Source organism: Girardinichthys multiradiatus, chromosome 19, assembly GCF_021462225.1.
Source record: "Girardinichthys multiradiatus isolate DD_20200921_A chromosome 19, DD_fGirMul_XY1, whole genome shotgun sequence".
NCBI lineage: Eukaryota > Metazoa > Chordata > Actinopteri > Cyprinodontiformes > Goodeidae > Girardinichthys > Girardinichthys multiradiatus.
This window is the reverse complement of record NC_061811.1, coordinates 11,154,072-11,179,887: the sequence shown is the minus strand read 5'-3', so window position 1 is coordinate 11,179,887 and position 25,816 is coordinate 11,154,072. Positions and strand designations below refer to the sequence as shown.

At 38.4% G+C, this 25,816-nt stretch overlaps 1 protein-coding gene across 1 annotated transcript in view; it reads right to left on the bottom strand.

Moving 5' to 3' along the window:
• The window catches only part of nrxn3a (neurexin 3a), a 195,252-nt gene that overhangs the window by 158,799 nt on the left and 10,637 nt on the right, over positions 1 to 25,816 (bottom strand). Inside the window, 4 exon segments of the mRNA XM_047344991.1 lie at positions 1,541 to 1,552; positions 3,363 to 3,389; positions 7,102 to 7,122; positions 19,587 to 20,679. Of these exon segments, the coding sequence (XP_047200947.1) occupies positions 1,541 to 1,552; positions 3,363 to 3,389; positions 7,102 to 7,122; positions 19,587 to 20,271 (745 nt within the window). The 5' untranslated portion in view covers positions 20,272 to 20,679.

Sequence of the window (25,816 nt, the reverse complement as noted above, 5' to 3'; positions counted from 1 at the left end):
AAGATTAAATGTGCTGCATTTGTTTTCTTTGATTCTGTAATCAGTGTCACTTTATGACTTTGTGTTTCAGACATGGTTATTTTATATTTTTGGACAATAAATATACATTTTCAACTTGAATATTACATTCATCTGATGATTTTACAACTCTTTAGATTAAACTTGGAATTCTTTGGGTAATTTTGTAATTATAAAGCACATGCTGGGTGACTCAAGGACCCCTTCTTGGGCCACTTTTACTCAACATCTACATGCTCCCCATAGCGCTGATTATAGTTAACAATAACAATCACACAGGTCCCTCAGTCACAGAATGAGTGTGTGCATAATGTCAATGGGGGGCTGGGTCAGGACTCCATTTTAAGTCGAAGAAAAGAATCAGTCATTGTTGATGAGGCTAAAAGATACAGAGCATGCTAGAAAACTTTGTAGCTTAGCACTCAGAGCTATATTTTTACAACTGTATAAAGTCTACCAACATCTTTAAACACTATTGAGGGAATTAAGATTTTCCTGTCAAATCAGGAACCAGAAAAGCAATCATTTTAGTTTCAGCAGGTTATATTTCTGTGATGGTGTCTTGATAGGCATTAGTAAAAAAAAACTCAAATTCAGGCTGCTGCTCATCCAAATGCTACAACCAGAGTCCTGCCAACAACAGGAAAATACATAAAATCCCAGTAATGCTTTAAATCCACGCACAGAATCCCTGCTTGAAGGAGACATTTAAAAACGTGTTATTGGTCCCAAATGCAGAGATTGGTCTCATACCTACTGTGAATGCATCTCAGAGTTAGTGTGAACAATGGAGACCCCTAAATCATTGGAGACCCATTTACTCAGTGTTCCCAGGACTGGACATCAGATCTCAGATTTAAGTTGCATGATGTCCACAGATAATGGACATCATAGTGGATAGCAGGGAACTGCACTGAAACTTAACTACAAACATGTTCTTGGCTTCAGGCTTTAAAGGCATACTATGATGGGAATAGATATACAGCCTGAAACCTCTGTTTATTTGCTAGTAATTTACCAGTCAAATAATAATTTCTTTTTTCTGGAGTCTTTCTGGTTGCAATTTATTACATACAAATGCATGTATAGGGATAGAAATGCTTCAGCCAGAGTTAGCAGAATATTCTGTCAGACAAGATTTTGATAAAAAGAAAACGTGAGCATCTCATAAATCCTGTCTGCAGAACACAGCTGCTGAGTGGACACTTTGGTTTGAAGAAAGAAAAGCAGGGGAGGATTTTTCTGAAAAAGGGTCCACTGTGCAGTCTTCCTGTGTACACTTAAAGTATTTTAACAAATCATGAAACACACTTAAACACACACAAAGCAAGTCTCTTTTCTCCCTCTTTCATTTGCTGCTGGCTTAATTACTCACTTAACACAAGCACCCTCAGTGAGAAAGCATTACAGAACACAGACAAGTAAACACATTAAAACATCAAACGCGTTCCACTCAAACACTCACAGAGCAATCGGCGCTTTTCATACACGCGGAAAAGGAAAGATTTTGAAAAGGCTGTACCTTTGCTTTTAGCTAGAAGAGCAGCAGCAGGAGGAGGAGCATGAGGGGGAGCAACAGAGAGTCCACAGCCGAGACAGGCCAGGCAGGGAGAAAGAAGAGGACGAAGAGTAAGTTCCTGAGGGTTAATCAGTGCACAGAGCTTCTCTACAACATTTAAAACATGCAAACACAGCAGGCCAGAAGGAATCCTGGAGCAGGAATTCCAGAACTGATGAAAATATTAAATAAAATTATTTTAGACTTGAACACCACAGAAGGAAAACATGCAGGTACACAATTGAGAGTAAATTACATGTATTTATCATTTAAATTCATTGGTTTTGGTCAATTTTTCCAAAAGTGAAAAGACAAACAAATAAAAGTCAACCAAATATTCCTGCTATTTTGCATTATTACAAGCTGGTATTGAAACGTCCATGAAGGCTCAAATAAATCCAGAGGGCTCTGCTGGTTAAAAACAGATCAAGTTCCAACTAGACCAACTAATCATGCAAAATTCTTACTGTATACACTAGTCTTATAATGGAAAGGCATCTTGCGGTCGCAAAAGATTCTGGGAGGGGACTATAGAGTGGATCACTAACTGATGGAGGGACAATATGTCCCTTTCCAGCCTGGGACCAACTGAATGAGCTGAATAGAGTCGCTGAGGAGAGGGATGTCTGGGTTTCCCTCCTGGGCCTGTTGTGCCTATAACCCAGACTTGGATGAGCAGAAGACAATGGATGAATGAATTCTGTTTTGGTTCCTTTAACGGCTACTAGATCATGTGGAGAACTGTGCCAACTTAAAGGTGGCCTAGAGCTAGTCTGGAACTTAGCAGTTACTTATAGTATGACAAAAAGTGAAAATTATTGCAGGCTTTGCAAATGTATCTTGTTGCAGGGAATCTAAAGGGATTGACTTGTCCCATTAGTTAGACACCTATGATTTTAAGAGCATAAATGGCTGTGGCAGAAACCAATTTTTGATTTGCAAGGTAGTTCACAACTGTAGCCCTGATCTTGGACAAGAAACACCCTAAGGAAGAGGTAGCTGGAGTGGAAAAAATACAGATGTAAAGACAGGATTGAAAGTGCAGCTGATTGACTGACTCCCTGTTGGATTTTCAGTTTAAAATGCATCAGAAAATAAAACTTCAGAAAATCATCGGTAAATCATCAGTAAAAAAAATAAAAAAATGTAAAAATTATAACTTAGTGTCCTGTTGTTACAACAGACAAGATGGCATCTGCCTAAGGACCGTCAAGAAATATAGGCCTACAGAATACTTAAAATAAATTAATCTAAAAACAAATTTTACTACAAATCATGTCCTAGGAGAAATGTGAACATTCATGCAATTTGTCAATTTTTATAAACCTGAAATGTATCTCTTTTTGTGTAATTATTACTCTAAACTTCATAATTAAAAATTATACTTCAGTTTTTAATGTTATTTCTATTTCATAATTTTATTAAATTGAAATTGGTTTGTTTTTAATTTATTATGTTTATTTTTACTTTGTTTTAGTTTTAGAAAATATGCAAAATGTTCCTTTAAAAGTAATTTTCTGACCAAACATTCGGCATTTGTTTGTAAGTGATTCAACTTGTGAAAGATTACTGGAAATATTTCAGAGAATTGATTGAACAAACAGAATAATCCCAATTGAATTACACACACACACACACACACACACACACACACACACACACACACACACACAGTGTCTCTGTACAAAGGCCATGCACTTTTACACAGTCCTCACCAAAGCATGCAGCTCCACACCAGAATCACAAACAAAGTAGATTTTATAGAGAAGAAGTAAAGAACGCATACCTTGTTCTGCCATCATGTGTGCGAAGCCTTGAGAAGAAAAGAAAAGGGAGGGAAAGAGAACACTCAGCTTCAATACTCTGTGGTATTGGGACGAAACATGCTTCCACTGAGAGGGGAAAGCATAACATCCAAACACAATCACTTTCCAAAGCTTCCTGTGTCCGAGCAGGAGGCTTTCTGGGAAAAATCCACACTTTTAAAGAATACTTAAACTGGGAAATCAGACACAAAAACTGACCTGATTAACCAACCATAACTGTAGGAATTTGGTTTAGGGAGCAAAAACAAAATTTGAACATTGTCATCATCTTTGAGATAGAAAATGACCATTTATTATCATACAGCTACAGCGGTTTTTAAAGTGTGGCATAAGATTATCTACACCTTTGTTTGTCTTAAGGGGGTGATCAACTATTTTTAAGGCGAGAAGTTTGAGGTTTTTCAGTTTTAACTTCCAGTGAAAATGTTTTATAGACCAAATTATACATTGTTTTTAAAAGGAAGATTAAAAATTACATCTACATGATTTCACAAAATTTGAAAACCAAACTTGTGGCCAAATGTTTAAACAACTATGGACTTTCCACTCTGGTTGGATATTTGACCACTCTTCTGGTAGAGTCCATTTGAATTGGTTGGTTATATAGCACAGTCCTGACTTTAAAGCTATGGGAAGAAACTTGTGCCATCAGAAACTGAATTTGAATTGCTCTGATTGAATTTGTATTTGTGTACGGTAATTTGAAATTAAATGCATTGGTTTGAAAATGAATTTCACTAAACTGAAACTGAATTTTTTGGTTTAAAACTGAATTCATTTGCTTTTAAAATGTATTTTGTTGTATTAAAAATTCATTTTGACTACTTTCACTTTCAGGTCTGTAATTCAATTTCAGTTCCAAAATTCAGTTTTTTGTGTCACACATTCGGGTTAACATCACAGATTAATCAAACACAGATTCATCGATTTATGTTTCACATCAGGTTAAACTTCCTTTACGGTATGCTGAACTGGAGCAGTACAGCTACATGAGCTTGGCGGATGTCCATCACCAAGTCAAATAAGCATCTATAAGAAGCGTCATGTAAACAAATGATGGTCAAACAGCAACACTTATGCTACCTGTAGCTATTAGCTAAACATGCCAGATTAGCATAGTGTGCCGCCGGTCTGCGTTTCTCTTGCCCTTACCTCAGCGTAACTGCTGTTGCCTAGCAACCGTGTTAGCATGAAGCGCAGAGCTGTGAAAGCGAACAAATGGAGCCTGAAGGTTAATAACGCTGTCTCTACTGTAAATAACTACACGGTTTTTATTTACCCTTTTACATATTGCTGATGGCTTATAATGCTGTTTTGTTTTAAGATGTTGTTTTTTGATCTTGTTCATTATTCAGCCATTTAAAATGTTGAAAATATTTTTTGTGTTCATAGATGTAAAAATCTAACTCTAGATAAAAATACATTGATGACAAATACCATTTCTTTAATTTATTTGTAAAGCTTTCAACAACTTAAACACTAACATATTACAAAGTTTAAATCAGTTTATTTGCAGAGCATAATAATAATACTAATAGTAATTATTATTATAAATAAACCAAACATTAATATTAGATTTTATCTGACTGAATTATATATGTTTAACTTCCACCCATTGGGGAAACCCAGCGGGATTTTGAAAACAATGTGCCGGAAGTCAACTGTTCTCTCTGGGCAGCTTTTCTGTCCTCCGGCCTTTGCCACTTCCGTTTGAACAATCTACTTCGACCCGCAATGAATCATGGGATAGGATGGGACATGGAGGATACACCGGACCCATCCTTCAAATCTGGGGATAAGAAGGACGCATTTATTGAAACCTTGGAGACTGGACAGCATTCGTATTCTCATCCAGGACGTTATCGGCCTACAAATGCGTCCTTCAAAGGATGCAGTCCTGAATCTGGACATAGCAATAGTGAATGGCATCCGTGAATCAGTAAATCTGTGTTTGATTAATTTCTGGCTTCAAGAACCCGGATGTGTGACACAAAGAAAAACTGAATTTTAGAACTGAAATTGAATTTCAGACCTGAAAGTGAAAGTAATCAAACTGAATTTTCAATACAAGCAAAGCAATTTTCAAAGCAAACAAATTTAGTTTTAAACCATTATATTCAGTTTCAGTTTAGTAAAATTCATTTTCAAACCAATGCATTTAATTTCAAATTACACAAATACAGATTCAGTCAGAGCAATTCAAATTCAGTTTCTGATGGCACAAGTTTCTTCCCATATAAAACATAGTCCACACATTTTCGAGATGGATTTGGTGAAGGGTTTTCTGAAGCTGAATGCCAGCCTGCTTTATTAATCCCAAAAAAACTTTGGAATCATTGTCTATATTGTTTGAACCGCTGATCTAGGAATCTGCAGTTGATTAGAAATGTTCCAAAATAGCCTCCCAACTTCTGTAAATCTACGAAACTCCTTTTTTAGGCCTTAACTGATTTCCTTAGACTTTCCCATCATTCTGAGAATTGTTCTGTGCCAATGGATGCTGTCCAACTAATCCAGCTGGCAGCTGCACTCAATCATAGTCACTAACCAAATTTTAGAAGGCCTTGCCTTTGTCAAGTTAAAATACCTTCTAGAAACCATCAACATCGCTTATAGGGCAATGTATGTATATATTTGAGTCTATATGTATATCCTTGGCCCTGCATGCATAAAAAAATCAACAGTAAATGCAAGCTGCATAGGCGATTATGTTTCAGCTGGCAACAATTTATTTAACCCCTACTGGTGCAATGAGTTGCTTCTCATTTCTTAAACAATCATGTCGAAATACACATCCTGTGGTCATGGAAAAGATGTCTGTCTGTTTCAGAAGGGTCAAATCATTGGCATGCATCAAGCAGAGAAAACCTCTAAGGAAGTTGAAGAAATTACCAAAATTGGGTTGAGAACTGTCCAACAATGTGCTAGGGAGCATAAAGATTGAACTCTGGAGCAATGGAAGAAGGTCATATGGTCTGATGAGTCCAGATTTACCCTGTTCCAGAGTGATGGGAGCATCAGGGTAAGAAGAGAGGCAGGTGAAGTGATGCACCCATCATGCCTAGTGCCTACTGTACAAGCCTGTGGGGGCAGTGCTATGATCTGGGGTTGCTGCAGTTGGTCAGGTCTGGGTTCAGCAACAGTATGTGTTCAAAGAATGAGGTCAGCTGACTACCTGAATACACTGAATGACCAGGTTAGTCCATCAAGGGATTTCTTTCTTCCCTGATGGCACGGGCATATTCCAAGATGACAATGCCAGGATTCATCGGGCTCGAATTGTGAAAGAGTTGTTCAGGGAGTACGAGACATCATTCTCACACATGGATTGGCCAACACAGAGTCCAGACCTTAACCCCACTGAGAATCTTTGGTATGTGCTGGAGATGGCGTTGCGCAGGGGTCAGACTCTACCATCAACAGTGCAAGATCTTGGTGAAAAATTAATGCAACACTGGGTGGAAATAAATCTTGTGACATTGCAGAAGCTTCTCGAAACAATGCCACAATGAATGTATGTCGTAATCAAAGCTAAAAGCGGTCCAACGAAATCTTAGTGTGTGACCTTTTTTTTTTTTGGTGGCCACTTTTTTCCACTGAACAACAGAATTGGGACTGGTATTAAATTTATTTCTTATTTTCCACAAAGATATACTGTTTTGTCTCACTTGGTTGTATTAGGTGTCCATTTTAACTCACCTGGTATAGTCTTGCTGACCCCTGCAATGAAAGGAGACAGAGAGAACAAGCAAAGAAACCAGCATTAGAAACACACTTTGTACTTGCATGATGATTGTCATGCAACTGTTCAAACACTTTCAATGCAGTCAATGCAAATGGCCGGCGGTTTGCACAAACATTTGCATCTGCTTTACAGGAAGCTTCAACAGTGAGGAGCGAAAGAAGCAACATTTGTTTGATGACATTTGGAAAGTAGAAAATGAAGATAACCTACTGCTACTAGATTACTCAGCTAAAGAAATTCAGCACTGAATAAAATGGAAACTGTTCCCAGCAGACAGATAGTAGGATTAAATACATACACAGCTCTGATGTTGTTGAATTTTCTGTTTTTGAACTCGAGACTTTTTCAGGAACAATCAATATCAACATCAAACCTTTTATATCAAACATTGAGCTTTTGGATGCAGGATTTGCTGGCATTTAAACTTGAAGTGGACATTACATCACACTAGGTAGATGAACGTCTTTTGAAAACTGCAGGTTTACTTTGATAACAGAGGAGTTTCTATTTAGTTAGGCTCCTGAGAGGCAACGCAGTTGCAGAATAAAATGAACAGTAATTGACTTGAGAAGCATTAAATGTTCGGAGCATGGACTAATTGGGCATGTTATGGTGTTAATATGTGAACACAAGCAGATGGTGGTTGATTTGGTATGCATTAGATATTAATTCACTTGAAACTGAGCAGCTCCAACATGGAATAAGTCCAGTTACTTCGAGGGGAAGAGAGCTGGGTTTGTGTTGGGAAATCCACAAATTCCTTCGAGATTTTACAAACCTTTGGCTTTGTTTGAGATTTCAACATCAGGAAGGAACTGAAAGCAAAGATAATAAATAGAATAACATTGGGATTATTCTCGGGACATTGTCTTTTAGTCCTAACGTAAAACCAGAAAACCTTTCAGCTCATCTTATAATTTCCTGTATTTTACTGAACCCTGCACAGCCCCGGTTAACGTCATCACTGACAACTCTCATTTTGAATTCCAAGTAAAAGTAAAGTAAGAGACAAACAACTGTTATAATGTAAAATTATGGCAGTTTTCAGTAGTTTGGCACAGATTATCTATAAAATTAACTGACCACATGTGCTCAGCATCACATCTCACTAATAGATGATGATCCTTTGAGTCAAAAGATTTTAAACAGGGACAGGACAGGAACTTACTGTGGACATTTCCCAAACTTTAGAGGAAAATCTAAGAAACTTTCACAAATTTGGCCTTTGACACCTGCTGTGATTGATGAAAGGAACCCTTGCTTCTACACCTCCTAACTGACAAACAAACAGCATGGCTAAAACTTATGAAGGTTAAGCTGGCCTCACTGTTCAAGGCTGTGAGGAGGAGAGAATGTACAGTTTGTGCCACAAGCTGATGACTACATTTATAAGCATAGTATGGGGAGGTTCTTGCTTCATTTTAAGCAAGGTCAGTCAGTCAGTCAGTCAGTCATTTTCTACCGCTTATTCCATAATGGGTCACGGGGGAGCTGGTTCCTATCTCCAGCAGTCTATGGGCGAGAGGCAGGGTACACCCTGGACAGGTCGCCAGTCCATCGCAGGGCAACACACATACAACCATGCACACACTCATTCATACATCTAAGGGAAATTTAGAGTGACCAATTAACCTAACAGGCATGTCTTTGGACTGTGTTATACATTAACCCCAAAGTATTTTACACAAACCACGAAATTAACATCCCTCCAAGTTTGTCACCGAAGGTGGAAAAACATCATGCTGACATAGGGCACACATGTGCCCTACAGTTTGCCCCAATCAGAATGAATGTTTACATGGACACCATTCAGACTGTGAATCGGCATAAACTCCTCCTCTCATTGGAAATGGAATTTCTTTCCAATTGAGCCGAATCAGATCAGAATCTTTAAATTGATGCGTTTACATGATTACATTTTTTTCCGATCATCCCTTTATTACAGATACCTATGGCCATGTAAACATGCCTACTGACTTAATTGTATTTAGCTCTGGGCTTTGACTAGGCCATGCTAACAAATGTATGCAATTCCAGTTAACTCTGGCTGTATATTTTGGAACATTGTCCTGCTGTAAGACGAATATCTGCCCCAGTCTCAAGTGTTTTGCAGCTTCTATGAGGTTTTGGTCCAGCTTTCTTTTAACCATGGTTTTCCTCTTCCAACTCCTGCAAAAAGGTTAGTTTTCAGGGTTCACTAACAATAGTGGCAATGTCAACAGATTCTCCTACCTGAGCTGCACATCTCTGCAACTCATCCAGTTAGGCAGTTTTTTTGTCAGATCATGGATTCAACAGTGCTCAAAGTTTGTGAAATTGTGTTATGACCTAATCATGCTTTCAACTTTTCCACAACTATATTCCAGAACTGTCTGCTGTGTTCTTTGGTCTTCATGATCATGATTGTTTACCAGTGTTCTCGAACAAACCTCAAAAGCTGAGGATTTATAGTCAGATAGAATTTTACAAAATAGAGGTGGACTCTATCAGTTAGTTGACTTCTGAAGGCAAATGGTTGCACTGCTTTTATTTAGAGCTGTTAAAGAAAAGGAGTTGTATACAAACTCACTTTTAGGATTTTTAATAAATATCAAAAAACCTATTTCCTTTTGCATCACAAATAGGCACTACTTAGTGGAGGTCTTTCACATAAAATCCCAATCACATTGCAGTCTGTGTAGTTTTTGCATGACAAAAGGGATATAAATACCTTCGCAAGGGGCTGTAAAGTGAAATAAAGATATAAAATTAGTATCATTAGTTGTGACTATATGCCAAAATATTTGTTTCTGGATTATTTGTAGGCCAATACATTAGGTCAGTTGTATCCGAATAGGTATAAATTATTTATCCTTACGTTGGGTGTGAGTGATTTTATGTGTATGTATGAGGGTGGGAGTGGGTGATTGTGACTGTGTGTGCCTGTTTTTTTTTTTTTTTTGTGACAGGTTGGGTCTTGGACTGCTCCCTCTCCTGGATCAGCTTCCTCCCCACCACACTACCTGCCCGTGGTTGGAGTCTCTGCCCGCTGGTGTACTTGTGCTTCTCGGTGTCCGGGGCCGGGTGCTTTGGTGTGGACTGGCTCACTCCTAGTGGCTGCTTGCCGGGGCCTGGCCCCCTGGGCTCTGTCGGGCCTCTGCTTGAGGGGTGGTGTGTCCCAGGTTTTGGGCCTCTGGGTCTGTGGCTGGATCTGCTCGGGCGTGGACGGCTGCCGGCAGGGCCTGTGGGCTCGTCGCTGCGGCTCCCTGGGGCTTCTGCACTGTCGCTGCTGGGTGGTTCCCCTGGGACTCTCCACTGCTCTTCTCTGGGGGGGGTTGCGGTAGTCCCGGCGGTGGTTCTTCCGGGGTTCCTGTGCTTTGGGTGGCCTTTAGATGTCTGTGGCTCAGATCTCCTCAGTGTCCGTCCAGGTACCATGGGGCAGGCCTGTGGGTCCTCACACTCGCTATTGCATATTTTTGTGGAGAAACCTTGTATACAAAAGCGCGTCCACACCCATACTTACAGGTGTTGAGCTTCAGGTGTTGACAGATACACAGATGTTCTATATTGGGCTGCACCTCTCACTAAGTACATTTTACATTCAGAATTACCGTGTACTAGTTTGTTAAAAAAAAAAAAAAAAACAGCTGCAGGTGTATAAGCAAGCAGGGTGTAATCTTGTATTCTCTTCATCTTTCTTTCTCTCCTCCACTCTTTCCTCCTTTTCTCCCCTTTTTCCCCCATCTCTCTCTTTTTTGAGCTTTTTTCCTTTTCATTTCAGTCTCCGTGTCCGTAACAATTGAAATATTCCCAAAGAAGTTTATAATAAAGTTTCTTCTATAAATATCAAGCAGAGCTTTAAAGCATTCGCTGTGATGCTCTGCTTGTGAAAGTAAATCTGTTGGGCAATTTTCTTGGCACTTGACAACAATTCTGAGCGATACTCTCCTGGACAGGACATGGTAAAAAAAAAAGATGGGGGAGATTGCGGAAGTGTGTTGTTACAAGATAATGGTGTATGACCTGTTTACGTTGCAGCTGTTTTTCCCATCCTTCAGAGCAGCAACGTGTATTGTAACTAGGGAACCCCCAAAGATAATAAAAAGAGAGGTGCGGACAGATGGTTTTCAAAGCGGTAGGAGATTTGTAACTGAAAGCACATCTCTGTCCATTCTCCTCGCAGCGAGTAAAATAACAAAAAAAAAGGAAACAAAAATGAATAGGTGTAAATTAAGTACATACAGCTAAGGTCCAAAGACAGCCTTAGAAAGACCCTCAAAAACCCCAGAGAAGAAGCTAATGAAACACAGCTTTAAAAAGTTCACAGGAAAATCTGGACCACACTTAGGGAAATATAAAGAGTTCAAATGTTTGGAATACGGTTTCTAAAATAAAATTTAAGATTGTTATACCTTAGGCCACAGTGCCCTTATTATCCCATAATATCCAACAATAATTATTGCAATATAAATAAAGCCAGTGAGAATCCAACTTTGTGAGGTTTAAATTCATCTAATGTAAATCTTGCAGTATTCTCTAAAACAGGGCCTCTTTACGATCCAACACTCAGGTGGATTATGTCTCTCTGATGAACAGCTGGATTCAGTCCCCTTCCTTGCAGCCCTGTCATTTCTTCTCAATCTTGACCTACGTCCTCTGACAATTTCTTCCACCTGCATTGTGCCGCTTTGTAGTAGATTTTGGTGAGACAGCAAGAGAGATAAGGATAGTGAAGCCACAAATATTTAATAAAGGTAAGAGCCCAGAGAGCAGTCAAACAGTCGCAGGTATTTCTAACATATGCCTCCAGCTGCACTCTCAGAAACTCCTGATTTATTTCACACAGATCATCTCACCATGTCTTAGACAAACATATTTATTCACCAGTGGACACATAATTCAAGTGAATGTGCTTGATTCTGTTCTAACTCTACACCTAAAAGGCGAGGTGAGGATTTCTGGGGATTAGAGTGGATTACTTAAAGGATGATTCATGATGGGCTGCAGAAACTGAGAAAGCATACTGATTCAAAAGGTATTTCACCACTGATGGATTAATAATAATTACATCTGCAGATAAATACACCAATTACTGCTTATGTTCATCATCCTTACTGTAAAGGCTTTAGGATCTCTGATTTCACCAGCAGCCATGTTTCATATTGATATGAACACAGAGATAGCTGGATGAACAACAAAGAAGGCCTGCTGAAGCCATTTGATGTCTATGGTTGTGTAACTGGACAGGTTACAACAGATCAACACAAAGGAGTGCATAATTGTGAAGCAGCAGTAAAATTTCAAAATGTTTTACAAATAGAAATTTGAAATATGTGCTATGCTTTCAAATAGAGCCTTTTGGCTCTGATAACACTAAATTAAATTCCGAGCAAGCAATTGTTTTTAGAAGATACTAAATTGGCAAAAAGAGTCTGTGTGTAATTTAATCAGTGTAAATACAGCTGTTTGGTGAAGTCCTCGGAGGCTTGTTAGAAAAACATCAATGAACAAAAAGCATCGTGAAAATCAAACAGAGAGTAGACAGGTTAGCGATAGAGTTTAAAGAAGTTTAAATCCATCATCTGAAAAGAGTGTGGCACAGCTGAAAACCTAGAAGACATCCCGGTCCCACCAAAACTGACAGACTGGGTAAGGAGAGCTTTAATCAGAGAAGACGCCTATTAGTAGTGCACTCCATAAAACTGGCCTTTATGAAAGAGGGGCAAAAAAAACGGTCATTGTTTAAAAAAATCCACAGAAAGTTCTCAGTTGGGTTGCTTGGTAGACTGAGTTGTTTGGTTAGGTTTGTCCTGCTGGATCAGGTGGTGATAACTGCACTGGTAGTAAAACCTGTGAAACAGAACGCTAAATTTGTTTGCTTTAACTTTATATTTCAGTCTCAATCTTTCAACCAACAATTCAAAGTAGTGATTTAACAAAATTCTGCTCAAAATTCCCTTATAAACCAAATATATTTAAAAGGCTGTTTACTGATGGCTATCACACCAGGCCTAAGGTCAGTTATATATTTCTTACCTAAACCTTATATGTTATTTTAAACAGTAATAACCTATAAACACTCATGGTCCTAGATAGAGCCTGTTGGTTAGTAGTTTTTCCACCTTCCTCACCTGGATGAAGAGGTCTTTTGAAATGACATGACTTATACTGACCACCAAGAGTTTGTGCTGACTTATAGTCTCTGTTGTATCATCATCACTACAGGCAGACCTCTAGTCATCTAAATCTGCAAAGTTCATCCACGATCGGTCTGGTGTGACAACAGGGTGTCATTTGTAGTGGTCTGCTGCTTCACCCTGCAGCGCTCAGATGCTCTTTGTGCTGAACCCGGCCAACTATGATCTGTGTACAGCGTTCATATTCTCAGAATCCCATTTACCCCATCAACATTTGTATCGCCTATACCTGCAAGCCCACGAACAATATATTGTTTTAGCTTAGGAGCATTCTTCAGCAGGGTAAAAGTATCTGTTAGTACTTAAAGAGGTAGTCTTTTACTCAGAACACTCCAATCTGAGTAAAAGATTGGAGTGATCAATCTTAAAGAGATTGTGTCATATTGGGTGGGACCATCAACTGAAGGCCTGTTATTGCACAAAACTGCCAACCGAGGACTTTCTTTTCTTTATATTTTATTTACAAGTCCATCATACATGTATATATTGTTAAAGGTTAACTGTAATTTGCTGAGTTTGGTAAAGGATTCATTAAACTTTCATTTTTAGACATATTAGACTCAACAACCAATGCAGTTGTTCCTCTTGTTTGTATCTAAGGTACATCTACTTTCTTCTTAAACGATCATTAATTTGATTTAAAGTGGCAGTACTAATCTACCACTGTAAAAGATGTAATGGAAGAATTTCTCCATCTATCTTTATGTGAATTACTGGAAGATTTCCCCTTTACAAAATATCTATTCACATAGAAACCCAATAACAACAGTTTACTCAAAATGCAGCCTACACTTTAGAAAATTAGTTTGTTCTCATAAGAGCCTCTGACAACTCACTGCATGTAAATGTCTACAAAGACAAGCATCTATTAATGGCAAAAAGAAAATCTTAAAATCTTGAAAGTAACGACAGACCCCAACTGTTGCTTGTGAGCAAGAAAGGTTTATAAGATAGGAAAGTGCTTTTGCTGAGAATCATGCATAGTACCATTGTGCAAAGTCAAGAAGAGATCATTTAACTTCAGATGCCCTCTCAGTATTTTGGCTTTTCCATCAACCTCTAGATGTGTTGTATTAGGTTGGAGTGACTGTCTCCAATATAAACTGTTCTGCTGACAGATGTTTGGAGAAATGGGAGGGCTGATGTTTGTGGGCATCAGAGTAACCATGGTGGTCAGAACTAACATTACGTCTACGTGAGTGCTGCCAGAATTTTGTGTTTTTTGTTTTTGTCACAAGTTGTCAGTCATCAGAGTGGTGACTACAGGCAGACTGTACTCACCACAGAGCTTGCTCACATTCCAGCACAGTGTGCCAGTTTGAGTCTCCAAACTACTTCACTCAAGCAACATTTATATTTACTTTCTCCTCCTCCTTACCAGATGAAACACCATATAAATCTCCACTTTATGGACTCCAATTCGAGCTGGAGTCTTTGCAGCACTACAGTTATCCTGGGTGGAAATTGTGTCAGAACTGATGCCCCAGTTCAGTGTTTCAGTTGTAAGGTTATCAAACTTTAGCTGTGTTCTTGGCTGTCTTGTACTTGTTTGGCCATGGAAATGAGTAAAAACATCATGAGTTACAAGCTTGAAGGCGGTCGAATAGGAAAGATAGTAACGAAATAGATATATCCTTTTTAAGATGCTGCAGCCTGTAAACCTTTTGAGTAATGTTCTGGGATGCCAGTAACAGCAGCACTGTGAATTATAACAGAGCACTGCTGCTGCCTACCATTTGACATCTAGTTGCCAAAACAGCTCTTTGACTACCACCACCGGGTATATCAGAGGCATAACAGTAGTGAGTGAACTTCAACCCCCCGTCTTATAATAATCTTTACATAACACACTAGATACTGTTTTGAAAGTGTCTAAAAGCTTCAGATGTCTCTATCTAAATTTACATCTGGAAAATCTCCAGATCTCCTGAGGAATCCAAATTTAAGAATGTAGTGGTAGATGACATTCCCAAATTGATTTAATCTTGGCAGGAAGTCAAAATGAAGCCTGAACATTCAGCCGGGCTCTCTGGAATGGCAGGTAGCTGAAAGGAGCTGAAAGTCTGATTACTAACATTAGATTTTAACAGGTATCTTCAACATTTCTGTCTGTAAGAAACAAATTGTGTTTGTGTAACTAATTTAGATTATCTTCAGGTTTATTTGTTTGGAAATCAGTCAGCACTTCAAGCTTTTGTGTTCTTACTCTATCAACTGACCTGAAGAGCTCCTACTGGAAATCATTTTGAATTGTAGCCTCACATTAATTTAATCCAGCTCTTAATCAAGTTTTGCAGAAATAGACCAACTACTTTTCTGCATGCTATAACAAACCTTAATAGGAATTCCCTGAAAAGAAATCTGGTCCCAATATCTGGTTATTTCGCATGTTTCAAGTAGGAAAAAATATTTTTAACATTTGTAAAACCGTGTTTTGCTGACTTTCAGTTATTCCACATTATCCCAACAGCAGGCGCTCACCAATCCAGCTCAGTCAGCCTCATTAAAGCTGTTATTTATCCCTTAACAATAACTAATCTAAATTCTCTCAGGGCTGCTTAGGTTCCCTGCTTGCTGTCACCTATCACCGCCTCGCAGAAGGCAGCCAGGCAGACAGCAGAGAGAGGGAGAGCCAGACATAAATCTGGAGCAGGAACAGGTTCTGACATGGAGACTGTAAATCAAGGTAGGGAAAAGTAGGCCATTATCGTTGGAGGGTCAATGGTGCAGCCACTCCGAAGCGGTGCTGAGTTATGCATCATGTTCCAAGGCGGTGGAAGGAAGGTGGTTCTTTAGAGGGACAAACTACTAAGAGAAAATATGTGGAGCAATAGAATTATGAGGGAACATCTCTTAGTAAAATTTAGGTGGAATACTGTATCCTGCTGGGAAAAAAAGACTAATTTTGGTGTAAATGGAAACGCCATGGACATGTGGGTAACTAAAAACTATATTTGGAACATTCAGAGAATTTTACAGTTATTTTTTAATTCAATTTATTTTCCTTCAAGAACATTAGGTCAGCTGTGGGAACTGACCCATTTCTTGCATTTGCATGTGCTGCCTTCCCACTACATTTAAGAGTCAAGGAGCCCTTTTACTCTGCCATAATGAGCCATCACACCATGCTTATCAAATGTCAGGTAAAACCAGATGCTGTTTCACAAGAGGCACTGAAGATTATGTGTTTAAATTTGCAGATTGTCATGAATAAACAGGCTGTTTTCTATTGTCCTTTTTGCGTTGTGTAATTCTGGAACTTCCAAGCAATGTGTCAAAAGCAAATGTAGTTGTGCAAACTATGAATTTGTATTTAAAAAATCACATTCGTGCTATCCAAAAGGGGATATTTAAAAGAAAATCCAAGAAAAATTGCTCAGTATTCTCTATATTTTATGGACCCATGTACATTTTGGCAGTTTGTTGTTCTGGACCATATAAGTGTGCATTAACTATGCCAAGGTGAAAAGACATCCTCAATGACAGTTTGATGTTTGTCATTCTACTGGGAGAAAGATGTTTATAAGTGTAAAACATGTAAAGTAGCATCAAATCTCCACAGACATTGAGATTCAAGCAAAGTCACCACAATGTCTGACCATGCTCCATTAAGAGAAACAAAAAAAAAACAAAAACAAAAAAACAAGAGCTCCATCTTAGACTTCACAGGCTTCACAGACTCAGTTTGCATGTTAAATGTCCAAAGTAGAAACGTTTGGCCTTAAAGCACAGCAAATATGCACTGCATGGAACTGTAGTGCAATTATGTGCGTTTACTTTCGAACTTGGTAAAGACCACATTGTTATTTTAGATTCAGATGTAGTAGGACTCAAGAAGAGTGTAATGTCTTCCCATTGAAGCTTCTCTTCACCCAGTCTTGGTTAATGTGAGAAGACATTGGATGTTCTTTAATGCTTCTCCCTGTTGCCTGTTCACTCCTTTTTTAATTTATACACAATGAAATACAACAAATAAAGAATATGTGACAAACGTTTTCCACCACAGAGGTCATCATGTCAGTAAAATGCTACACATTTAATAAGCAGATAAATGGAAAATAGAAAAGCCTCAACAAGATGAATTAAAAGATATATTATAATCTCTGAATTCCAGATTCAATGGCCTTTTATCTGCTTGATGAGGATTTGGAAAATGCCCAAATGGGATGTAAATTCCATATTTACATTAGGAGCAGGGCTTCAGAGTGAGAGATCAAGGGGGGGAAACAGTTCAACAAATGCATTTAAACAAATCCCATCTGATCTGAATTAATTGTAGAAAAACTTTCTCCTCTAAGTAGTATTGATTATCTTATAAGGCTTCAGATTATTGTGTCTCCTCTGCAGCTGGAAGCCACTGATTTGGAAAACCTGAAGAATGTGTATTGATTGTGAATAACTAAGTTCATAGCTTGATTTTTTTTTCACAGCAGATTAAAAAAGAGGTGCCTGAATCAGTTTAATGTGCTGGCTAATTGCAATATCACTGAAGATTCTCAGCTCCCAACTCATCCAGCGACAGGAGGTTTCAGCGTTAACCAGATGAAAGTCTCTGGTATTTGGCCAGCAGGGAGGGAAATGAGTAAAAGGCTTTCCTTTTACTAGAAATCAATTTTAGCCTGCCAGCTGCAGAGCGAGTGAAACACACAGAAATCTCTGTACAAAGGGATGCGATATAAAAACACCTGCCATCTTGTGATTGGGTGAAGAAAAGAGGCTCAGGAGGTTTCATTCTCTGGAGAGGTGCCCTTATCACTGCCTGCAGGACCGATGCCATTAACCTGGGCCTCCCTAGTTAACTGTGCTTTGATTAGCTTTCTGATTTTACAGCACAGCTGATACAATGATATCGGGTGGAAGAGCAGAAACAATCTACACTGAGAAAAGGCCACGGCAATTGAAAAAAACTGGAAGTTTAAAGGCTTTTAGGATCTTTAATAAGCTCACAACCTTCAGCAGATACAAAGCACTTTATATAAAACTATGATTAAAATTAGTATATTTGGTTCTCCATAACACAGAAAAAGATGAGAAGGTCAGGATTAACCTCACGTCTTCACTTGGGGGTTAAACAGTGCTAATTCATCACTTAATATCAGAACTGCAGACTCTCAATGCCACTTTCATGATTTTGCCACTTTGAGCAACAGTCCATGGCTCCTCAACTGTGCTTAAGGCTTACATGTAGGGCTTTACAATTTTTCTAATTGATCATTAAATTTCTATTTTGTATCCAAACTATCACACAAACATTGCAATCATCAAAACCAGAATAAGAAAAGTAGCATGACCATATTATGAAATTTTTCCCAAAAGTTTAAAATTTCACGACCCTTGCAAACGTAGAACCCCCGTGAGTTTTATGGTCTCATTTTGAAAAGTCAGCAAATAAATATGGCAGGAAGAGGGGAGGACCAGTGAAACATCCCCCATTTTCTTGCAAAACTGCAAATGTTCGCAATGGCGAAGTAGAGAAATTGTTTGGAGCAACAGCAGCATTTATCAAATAAAAAATTGGATTCAGTCTATTTGTGTGGGAACCGTTTGAATTCAAAAACGTGGATGACAACTACGCAATGTGCAAGATTTGCTACTAGGTGAACATCTGCACCAGTTGGCAACAAATCTGACACAGATTGATCTATATGCAAACTAATGCAGAAAGGTCTGGAAATTATTGAATATCCTGTATTTTGCCAACATTTAAATGCATGTACTGGAAAAGTCGGGTCCATGCTTCTGTCTTGTGTCTTCTTGGTCTTTAAGGTAGCTGTATTAGAATCCATAGATTGACAGTGACATCTCCACAGGGGAGAGTTCAAATCTGTCATTCTGCTACTGTAACTAATCAACTACAGATATTTCCCCTTCCCTCTTGTAAGACCTCAGTGATTTTTAGAGAGGAGAGCACATTGTAAAAACAGGCGAGTTCATGTACTGGGATGTAACTGGACCTGTTTCATATTGGTTTATCTTTACAACACCATTAAGTTCTTGTGCAAAAACCTTTCACATTCAAAGCATCTCATGGTATCCCAAGAAACATTGATAACCTTGAGACTAAATTAAACAATTTACAATAAAAAGATAGATGGTTTTAAATAAACCAAAGTTTTGGAATTTATTTATATTTTATAGCTTACAGAAAGGTCTTCAAATGTTAAAATGATTTGAAGGGGAATGTGTTTCACAGTTGGAGCTCTAATAAACCTTCTTAGGATGTTTTATTAAAAAAAAAAAAAAAAACAGGAATCTTGTCTTACCTTCATTACAGAAGCGGCCCTTGTATTCCGTTTTGGAGCAATCGCAGACCGGTTGTCCATCTATAACCATGCACGTTCCACTATTCTCACATGGGTTGACAGTGCACCAACCTTCTGACTCCAGGGGCACCTTAAGGCTTCCCAAGAACAGGGGCTGTGAGCTGCCAAACTTGAGGTCTGTAATTGTTCCCCTGAAGGGTTGCATGGTTCGCACCGTAGGCAGTGTAAGTGCACCGTTGCGGATATCCTGAGGTATTCCACCCAGGAACAGGTCGCTGACTATTTTCATGAACTGGCGCTGAGGTTTTACCTCATCGGCTTTGGCCAGCCCGTCCAGCACCAGTACTGTGCGCAGGTTATACCTGCTCAATGTGGCTGCATGCCAACTGCTGTCGTCCACCCGCCTGTCGGAAACAACTGTGGTCTCTGCGCAGTCAATGCTGAAGCGCAGCTGCAGTCGGCCCTCCACCACTCCCAGTTGCAGAAAGTCACAGTATCCTCCATCATCAAAGTACAGCAGCAGTGACTCTGAGGCCTCTGTCTTGAACTGAAAGCTAAGGTCACCGCGGGTGCTGGCGTCCCAGCGGAGGTAGCGCGCCCACTGACCTGGAGTACCTAAAAATTCCAATCCCAGACAGGAGCTGAGGAATAACTGCAGTCTGATAGAAAAACCTACAAGATCCATAGCTGCAAAGAGTTAATCCAAGAAAATGTCAGACAGAAATTCAATGAGATCGAAATCTTTTGGCTGAATTTCAGGAATCCAGTTTTATCCACAACATGTATTGAGATATATTCATATATATACTTCTTATAAAAATATGCTTTATAAGGGAACAGGGAGATAGAAGGATAACAGTCGTTGGAGTTAACAGTCTTAGGAGCAAAAAATTGTCCAGATGCTTCAAGGCAGTGATCGTGTAGAGGAATCCTTTTCAGTGTTTATGCTTTTTTAATCTTCAGAGCATTATTTTTGGTGTAAGGTCTGATACAATGATCATCTCTGGTTATCAGGGAAAGTGGAATTTCCTCCATGTTTTCAGATGAGAAGTGGAGGTATGAGTGGATCCTCTGGTTTCTCTCAGTTTCATCACTGTTAGGAAAAAAAAAGAAAGATAGAAGATCAGCAAAGGTCATCAATGTTTAATCTGCAAAAATAGTTTCAATATACATCTCTTAAAGGTTTACAAGGGGGGCAGTCAATGCAACACTTCAATTCAATTCAGTTTATTTATATAGCGCCAATTCACAACACATGTCGTCTCAAGGCACTTCACAAAAGTCAGGTACATACATTCCAATTAATCGTAACCATTGAACAGTGCAGTCAGATTCAGTTATTTATTCAAATTGGATAAAAGGTTTTTCTATCTCAGGAAACCCAGCAGATTGCATCCAGTCAGAGACTTGCAGCACTTGCATTAATTTGATGAAGGACATTGAGACAAGTCAGACATCTCAAACATTTGATGACCACAATCTGTCCATTCTTAAAAAGTTTTGCAGAGTTTCTAAGAGCAAGATTTAAATCCGCTGTCTATTATCGCAAGAGGTAGTAGGTGCAGGAGGGAAACCCAGACATGACTCTCCTTAGCGACATTCTGAGGAATCCCAAGGTCTTACCAGGCCAGAAGGGATATACATAGTCCCTACTAAAGGTACATCTAAAGAAGAATTTAAATATCATGAATACGTTCAGTATTATTTGTCAATCATTATATAAACTAATTATATATAGAGTGAAATATTTCAATCCTTTTTTTCTTGTAATTTTCATGATTGTGGCTTACAGACAATGAAAATGCAAAATTCAGTGTCTTGGTAATTTAGAATATTGTAAAAAAGTTAAATGTTGAAATGGGAAAAGGAGGATGGAAGGAAGCCATCAGAGGAAAATAGGGAGGAGATCTGTGGGCAACAGTGGAAAACATCTCGTTCCCTTAATGGAGAAAGTTTGGCTGGAGGAAAATTGTAAGATATTTTATTACACCAGCACAAAAGAAATATCAGGATACAAGATGTTGGAGACAATGTGGCAAAGATAGAGCTAATCACTTTCATGTTTTTTTGGGAATGCCCCTATATTATACCCATTTCGCAGAATTTGAAGAACTGTATAGAGAAACTTTTGTGGGAGAAATTTCCATTCACATTTGACTTCGCATACACAACCCTTGGTCTATTGAATGGACTGACACTGGATCAAAAGCTACTACAAAAAGACAAATCCAATTCGTGGGCTACAAATGTTACAATCCTCATAACAAGCCACTCCTGGACTAGAGACTGGACCTTTGGTCAGTGGTCCAAACTCATTTTTCAAATGAAAGTAAAGTTTGCATTTCATTTGAAAAGCAAAGTCCCGGAGCCCGGAGAAAGAGTGAAGAGGCACAGAATCAAGTTGAATCAACACAATTGCTTGAACTCCAGTGTGATGTTTTTACAGACAGTGGTGATTTGGGGTGCCATGTCATTCGCTGGTGTTGGTCCACTGTGTTTTCTGAAGTCCACAGTCAACGCAGCCATCTACCAGGAAATTAGAGCAATTCATGCTTCCTTCTGCTGACAAGCTTTATAGAGATGGTGATTTCCTTTTCCAGCAGGACTTTGTAGCAGCCTGCACTGCTAAAGGTACCAAAAGGTGGTTCAATCACCATGATGTTAATGTGCTTGACTGGCCAGCAAACTGTCCTGACCTGAACCCAACAGAGAATCTATGGAGTATTGTCAAGAATAATACTCCATAGACACCTGAGCAGAACTTCAGGTTGATTGCTTCCATGCCACGCCGCATTGATGCATTAATTCAAGCAAAAGGAGGCCCAGCCAAGTACAGAGTGCAAAGAAATTAACTTTCTTTTCAAAAGCAGGACATTTCTGTTTATTTATTTTTTACTAATCTTATGTAAAATTCAAATTTATTGAGACGTTTAGGGTTTTCAACACTACAAGAAATAAATGCTTGAAAATTGTCACTTTTTGCGCAATGAATCTTGATAATATACAAGTTTTATTTTCTGAAATGAAACCTTTTCATGATATTTAACTGTTTTGAGATGTATCTGTATGTAGTCTCTACAGTGGTTTCTGGGTCTGTCTCAGGGTGTTTTCCCAGGGACACATGCCTGTAAAATGTCCAAACGGAACCGCTCGAGAGGCGTCCTTACCTGATGTCTAAACTGACTCATTTGATCGAGCCATTATCTATATTTTATGGCCATAGTTGATGGTAAGAAAGTTTTCAGAATTGTCACCTCAGCTCTTTCTTTCCTATGACAAACCAAAGCAATACCAGCAGTACCGCTGACTGGACCCTTTTTGTCTATCTCTAACACCACCCTACAATCACTTAAAAAGATACATAAATACTTCAACTCCTCCAATTGAGGCAGATATTGACCCTGACCCAAAGGGTGCAATTAATCATTTTCTGGTTGAGATTAAAAATAAAAATAAAAATAAAAACACAATTCAATTCTCACCAAGCTGCATTTTTCCAACTATTCCAACAATGACATGTTCTAAACCATTTGAAACAAGTTATTTTGGCATGTTTAACCAAAAATCTAAACACTAATTTCTATCATCACTTTAAAAACTTGTCAATTGCAGTTGGTTAGGGTTTTTCCCTAGTTTACACCTTATAAACATCCTAGTTCCAGGTAGATCATATCTGTACTTTCCCTATTCATGCAGGTAGTAAAGGAAAATTAGTAAAGGCAAATGTATCTTAAAAACGAGTAGAGAAAAAGCACCACACACACCACTACTGCTGCCTGTCACCATAGATCAGCGCCAGCGGACGCAGGTAGGGAAAATGCTACGTGAGCACCTACCTGTATCATTAACAAAGTAAAATACTCAATTCTCCCAATTTCTGGACAAGCGTTAAATGTTTTTTTTTTCCTGGGATAACTCGGCTGGGAAGAAAACCAGCACCTAAAGTTTCTGAATGGAAAATTACTGAAGAAATCTTGAAGAATGTCAATGGATCTAATCCCAATTCAACATACATTAACTACAATCTGCTAGATGTGTTAAGAATTTTGAACTGAATGGATGACGGATTAATAAAAGAAAAAGATGCAAGTACTGTAAGAACCAGAGATGTAGAAAATTGCTGAGTCACAGGTTGCTATGGGAATTTCCTCTTTTTTTGGCAAGCAGAAGAGAGGGGAAGCCCAGAGCACCACTCTTTTCATTAGACAGATAAAATAAGTAAGCCTTAAACTAACGGCCACAATGTGAAAAGAAATAGGTTGTTTTGGAAAATACTCTACCCACAATCCTTGTTTATCTATTGTGTTTTATGTAAGAGACCCTTCAGTTTCAGTTTTTAAAGAAACAGCCAGAGCTGAAATATCATGGATTTAATCAGAATTTGGGTGGGAGCACTCAGCACTCTGAGGCTGAGCAGAAAATGAAGGCATATAAGAGTGTGTGCACTGTGCGAACGTAGACAAAAATAAAGATGTTTGGAAACTGTGGACATAAAAATAGATTAAATCAAAGGTCCCTGAATATGTCGCAGGAACAAAATCGAGACTGTTTAATATGGACATCCTGACCAAAGTGATTACAACTTTGAATCTGTTTCCATGTCAAGTTGAAGATGATCTTTCAGTTGAAAAAACAGCTATTTCATTTTGTATGAAGAAGATGAGGACAGGAGTAGAGGAAAAGCTTTTATCTTGCTGTAACAAGCGTTAATAAGGACCATGATGCTTTACTTGTCTAGTGAAAAATGTTCATTTAATGTCATCACTCCTGCCTGTGAAAGAGTCGCATTCTTCCTCCTCCAGAGGTTGTTTGGAGTTATCGGTCATCTGCTGGGTAAATTAGTCTCATTATTCTCATGGCACAGAATGACTATGAGTCAGCCAGGCAGACTGCCTTTATCTGATGACCAGACTGCAGAGAAAGCCTTTTGCTGAATCCAGCTGGATAATAAGATGTGCAGAAAAACAACTGCATCCTGAGGTTGAAGAGTAAACATGCTGATTTATGGGTTTCAATGTTAATGTAAGGTATGACTAAGGTGAACATTTTTAGGATTATTTTCTTACATATTAGATTTCCAAATTATTTTTCTAAATTCAAAAATATTTGCAATTTACAGTATCAACTGTGTGTTATCAGTAAAAGCCATATAATGTTTTAAATTTAATTTCAATGTTGGCCAAAAGGTCCAGATTAGGTAAGGTCTATCCTGGTTGTTTGTTATTTCAAACTGAAATCGTTAAATTAAGATCTACAGTTTCTCTTAAGAATGTTGCATTAAGACAAAAAAGGATTTATGTTTGCAAATGTTTTGGCATATCTGATAGAAGCATCATCTGGGTCTGTAATACTTATGTTTAACATTGTTTTATACAAGCTATTATATTTTATAAACCTACATGCACAGTGTATTCAGGCTTTCCTTCTATCAGAAATCATTTCTTAAATCCAGTTGATGCATGTTCTCTATATTGTCATTTGGAAGTATTTTGACTACAGAAGCCGAGAGCAGCCATTTCCTCTGAATATATTTTTCTGTTTGGTTCTGTCAGGGTATTAGTAAACCCCTCTTTAATCTCAAAAATAAAATTTGATATTTTGATATAATTTGTAAGAACAGGATAATGTTGCCTGTGGAAAAAATGCTTTTTGCAAGACAACGATGTTCGTATTCTCATGATAACAAGATAATTGTCTTGTTTTTGAGAGAAAAACATCATCAAAGATATTTATTATTGGGAAGGTCTACTCTTCCACAGATGGGCTGACCAGAATTTTAAACAAAAACTAATGACAGGTCTCATAAAGTTATCTCTAATGTAAAAGAATAGAGTTTTATCAGTATTATTGCCTACATCGTACATGCCCATTTTGCTCCATGTCAGTCTCTCATAGTCAATTATCAATAGACTTCAAACGTAAGCGGAAAAAAAGTTACTGACTGGGAGGAAATGGTAAATTAAGCTGACAGCTACCCTTGTTTGTTTCCAACGTTTATATTTTGATTTGTTTACTTCTTATATATATTTATAGCATTTGACTGAACCTCTTCTCTTTCAGGACACCAGCCCTGGAGGACTGAAGTTGCCCACTCCTGCTTATTGTCCAAAGCTTTGAGATTTGACAGCAGGTTTACCTGGTTATTGCTGTCAAATTTTGCACATTTTCCTTAAAACAAAGCTTTCTTTTAATGACCTTTCCCTAATGAACCAATTTAAAAGGCAGGTGAA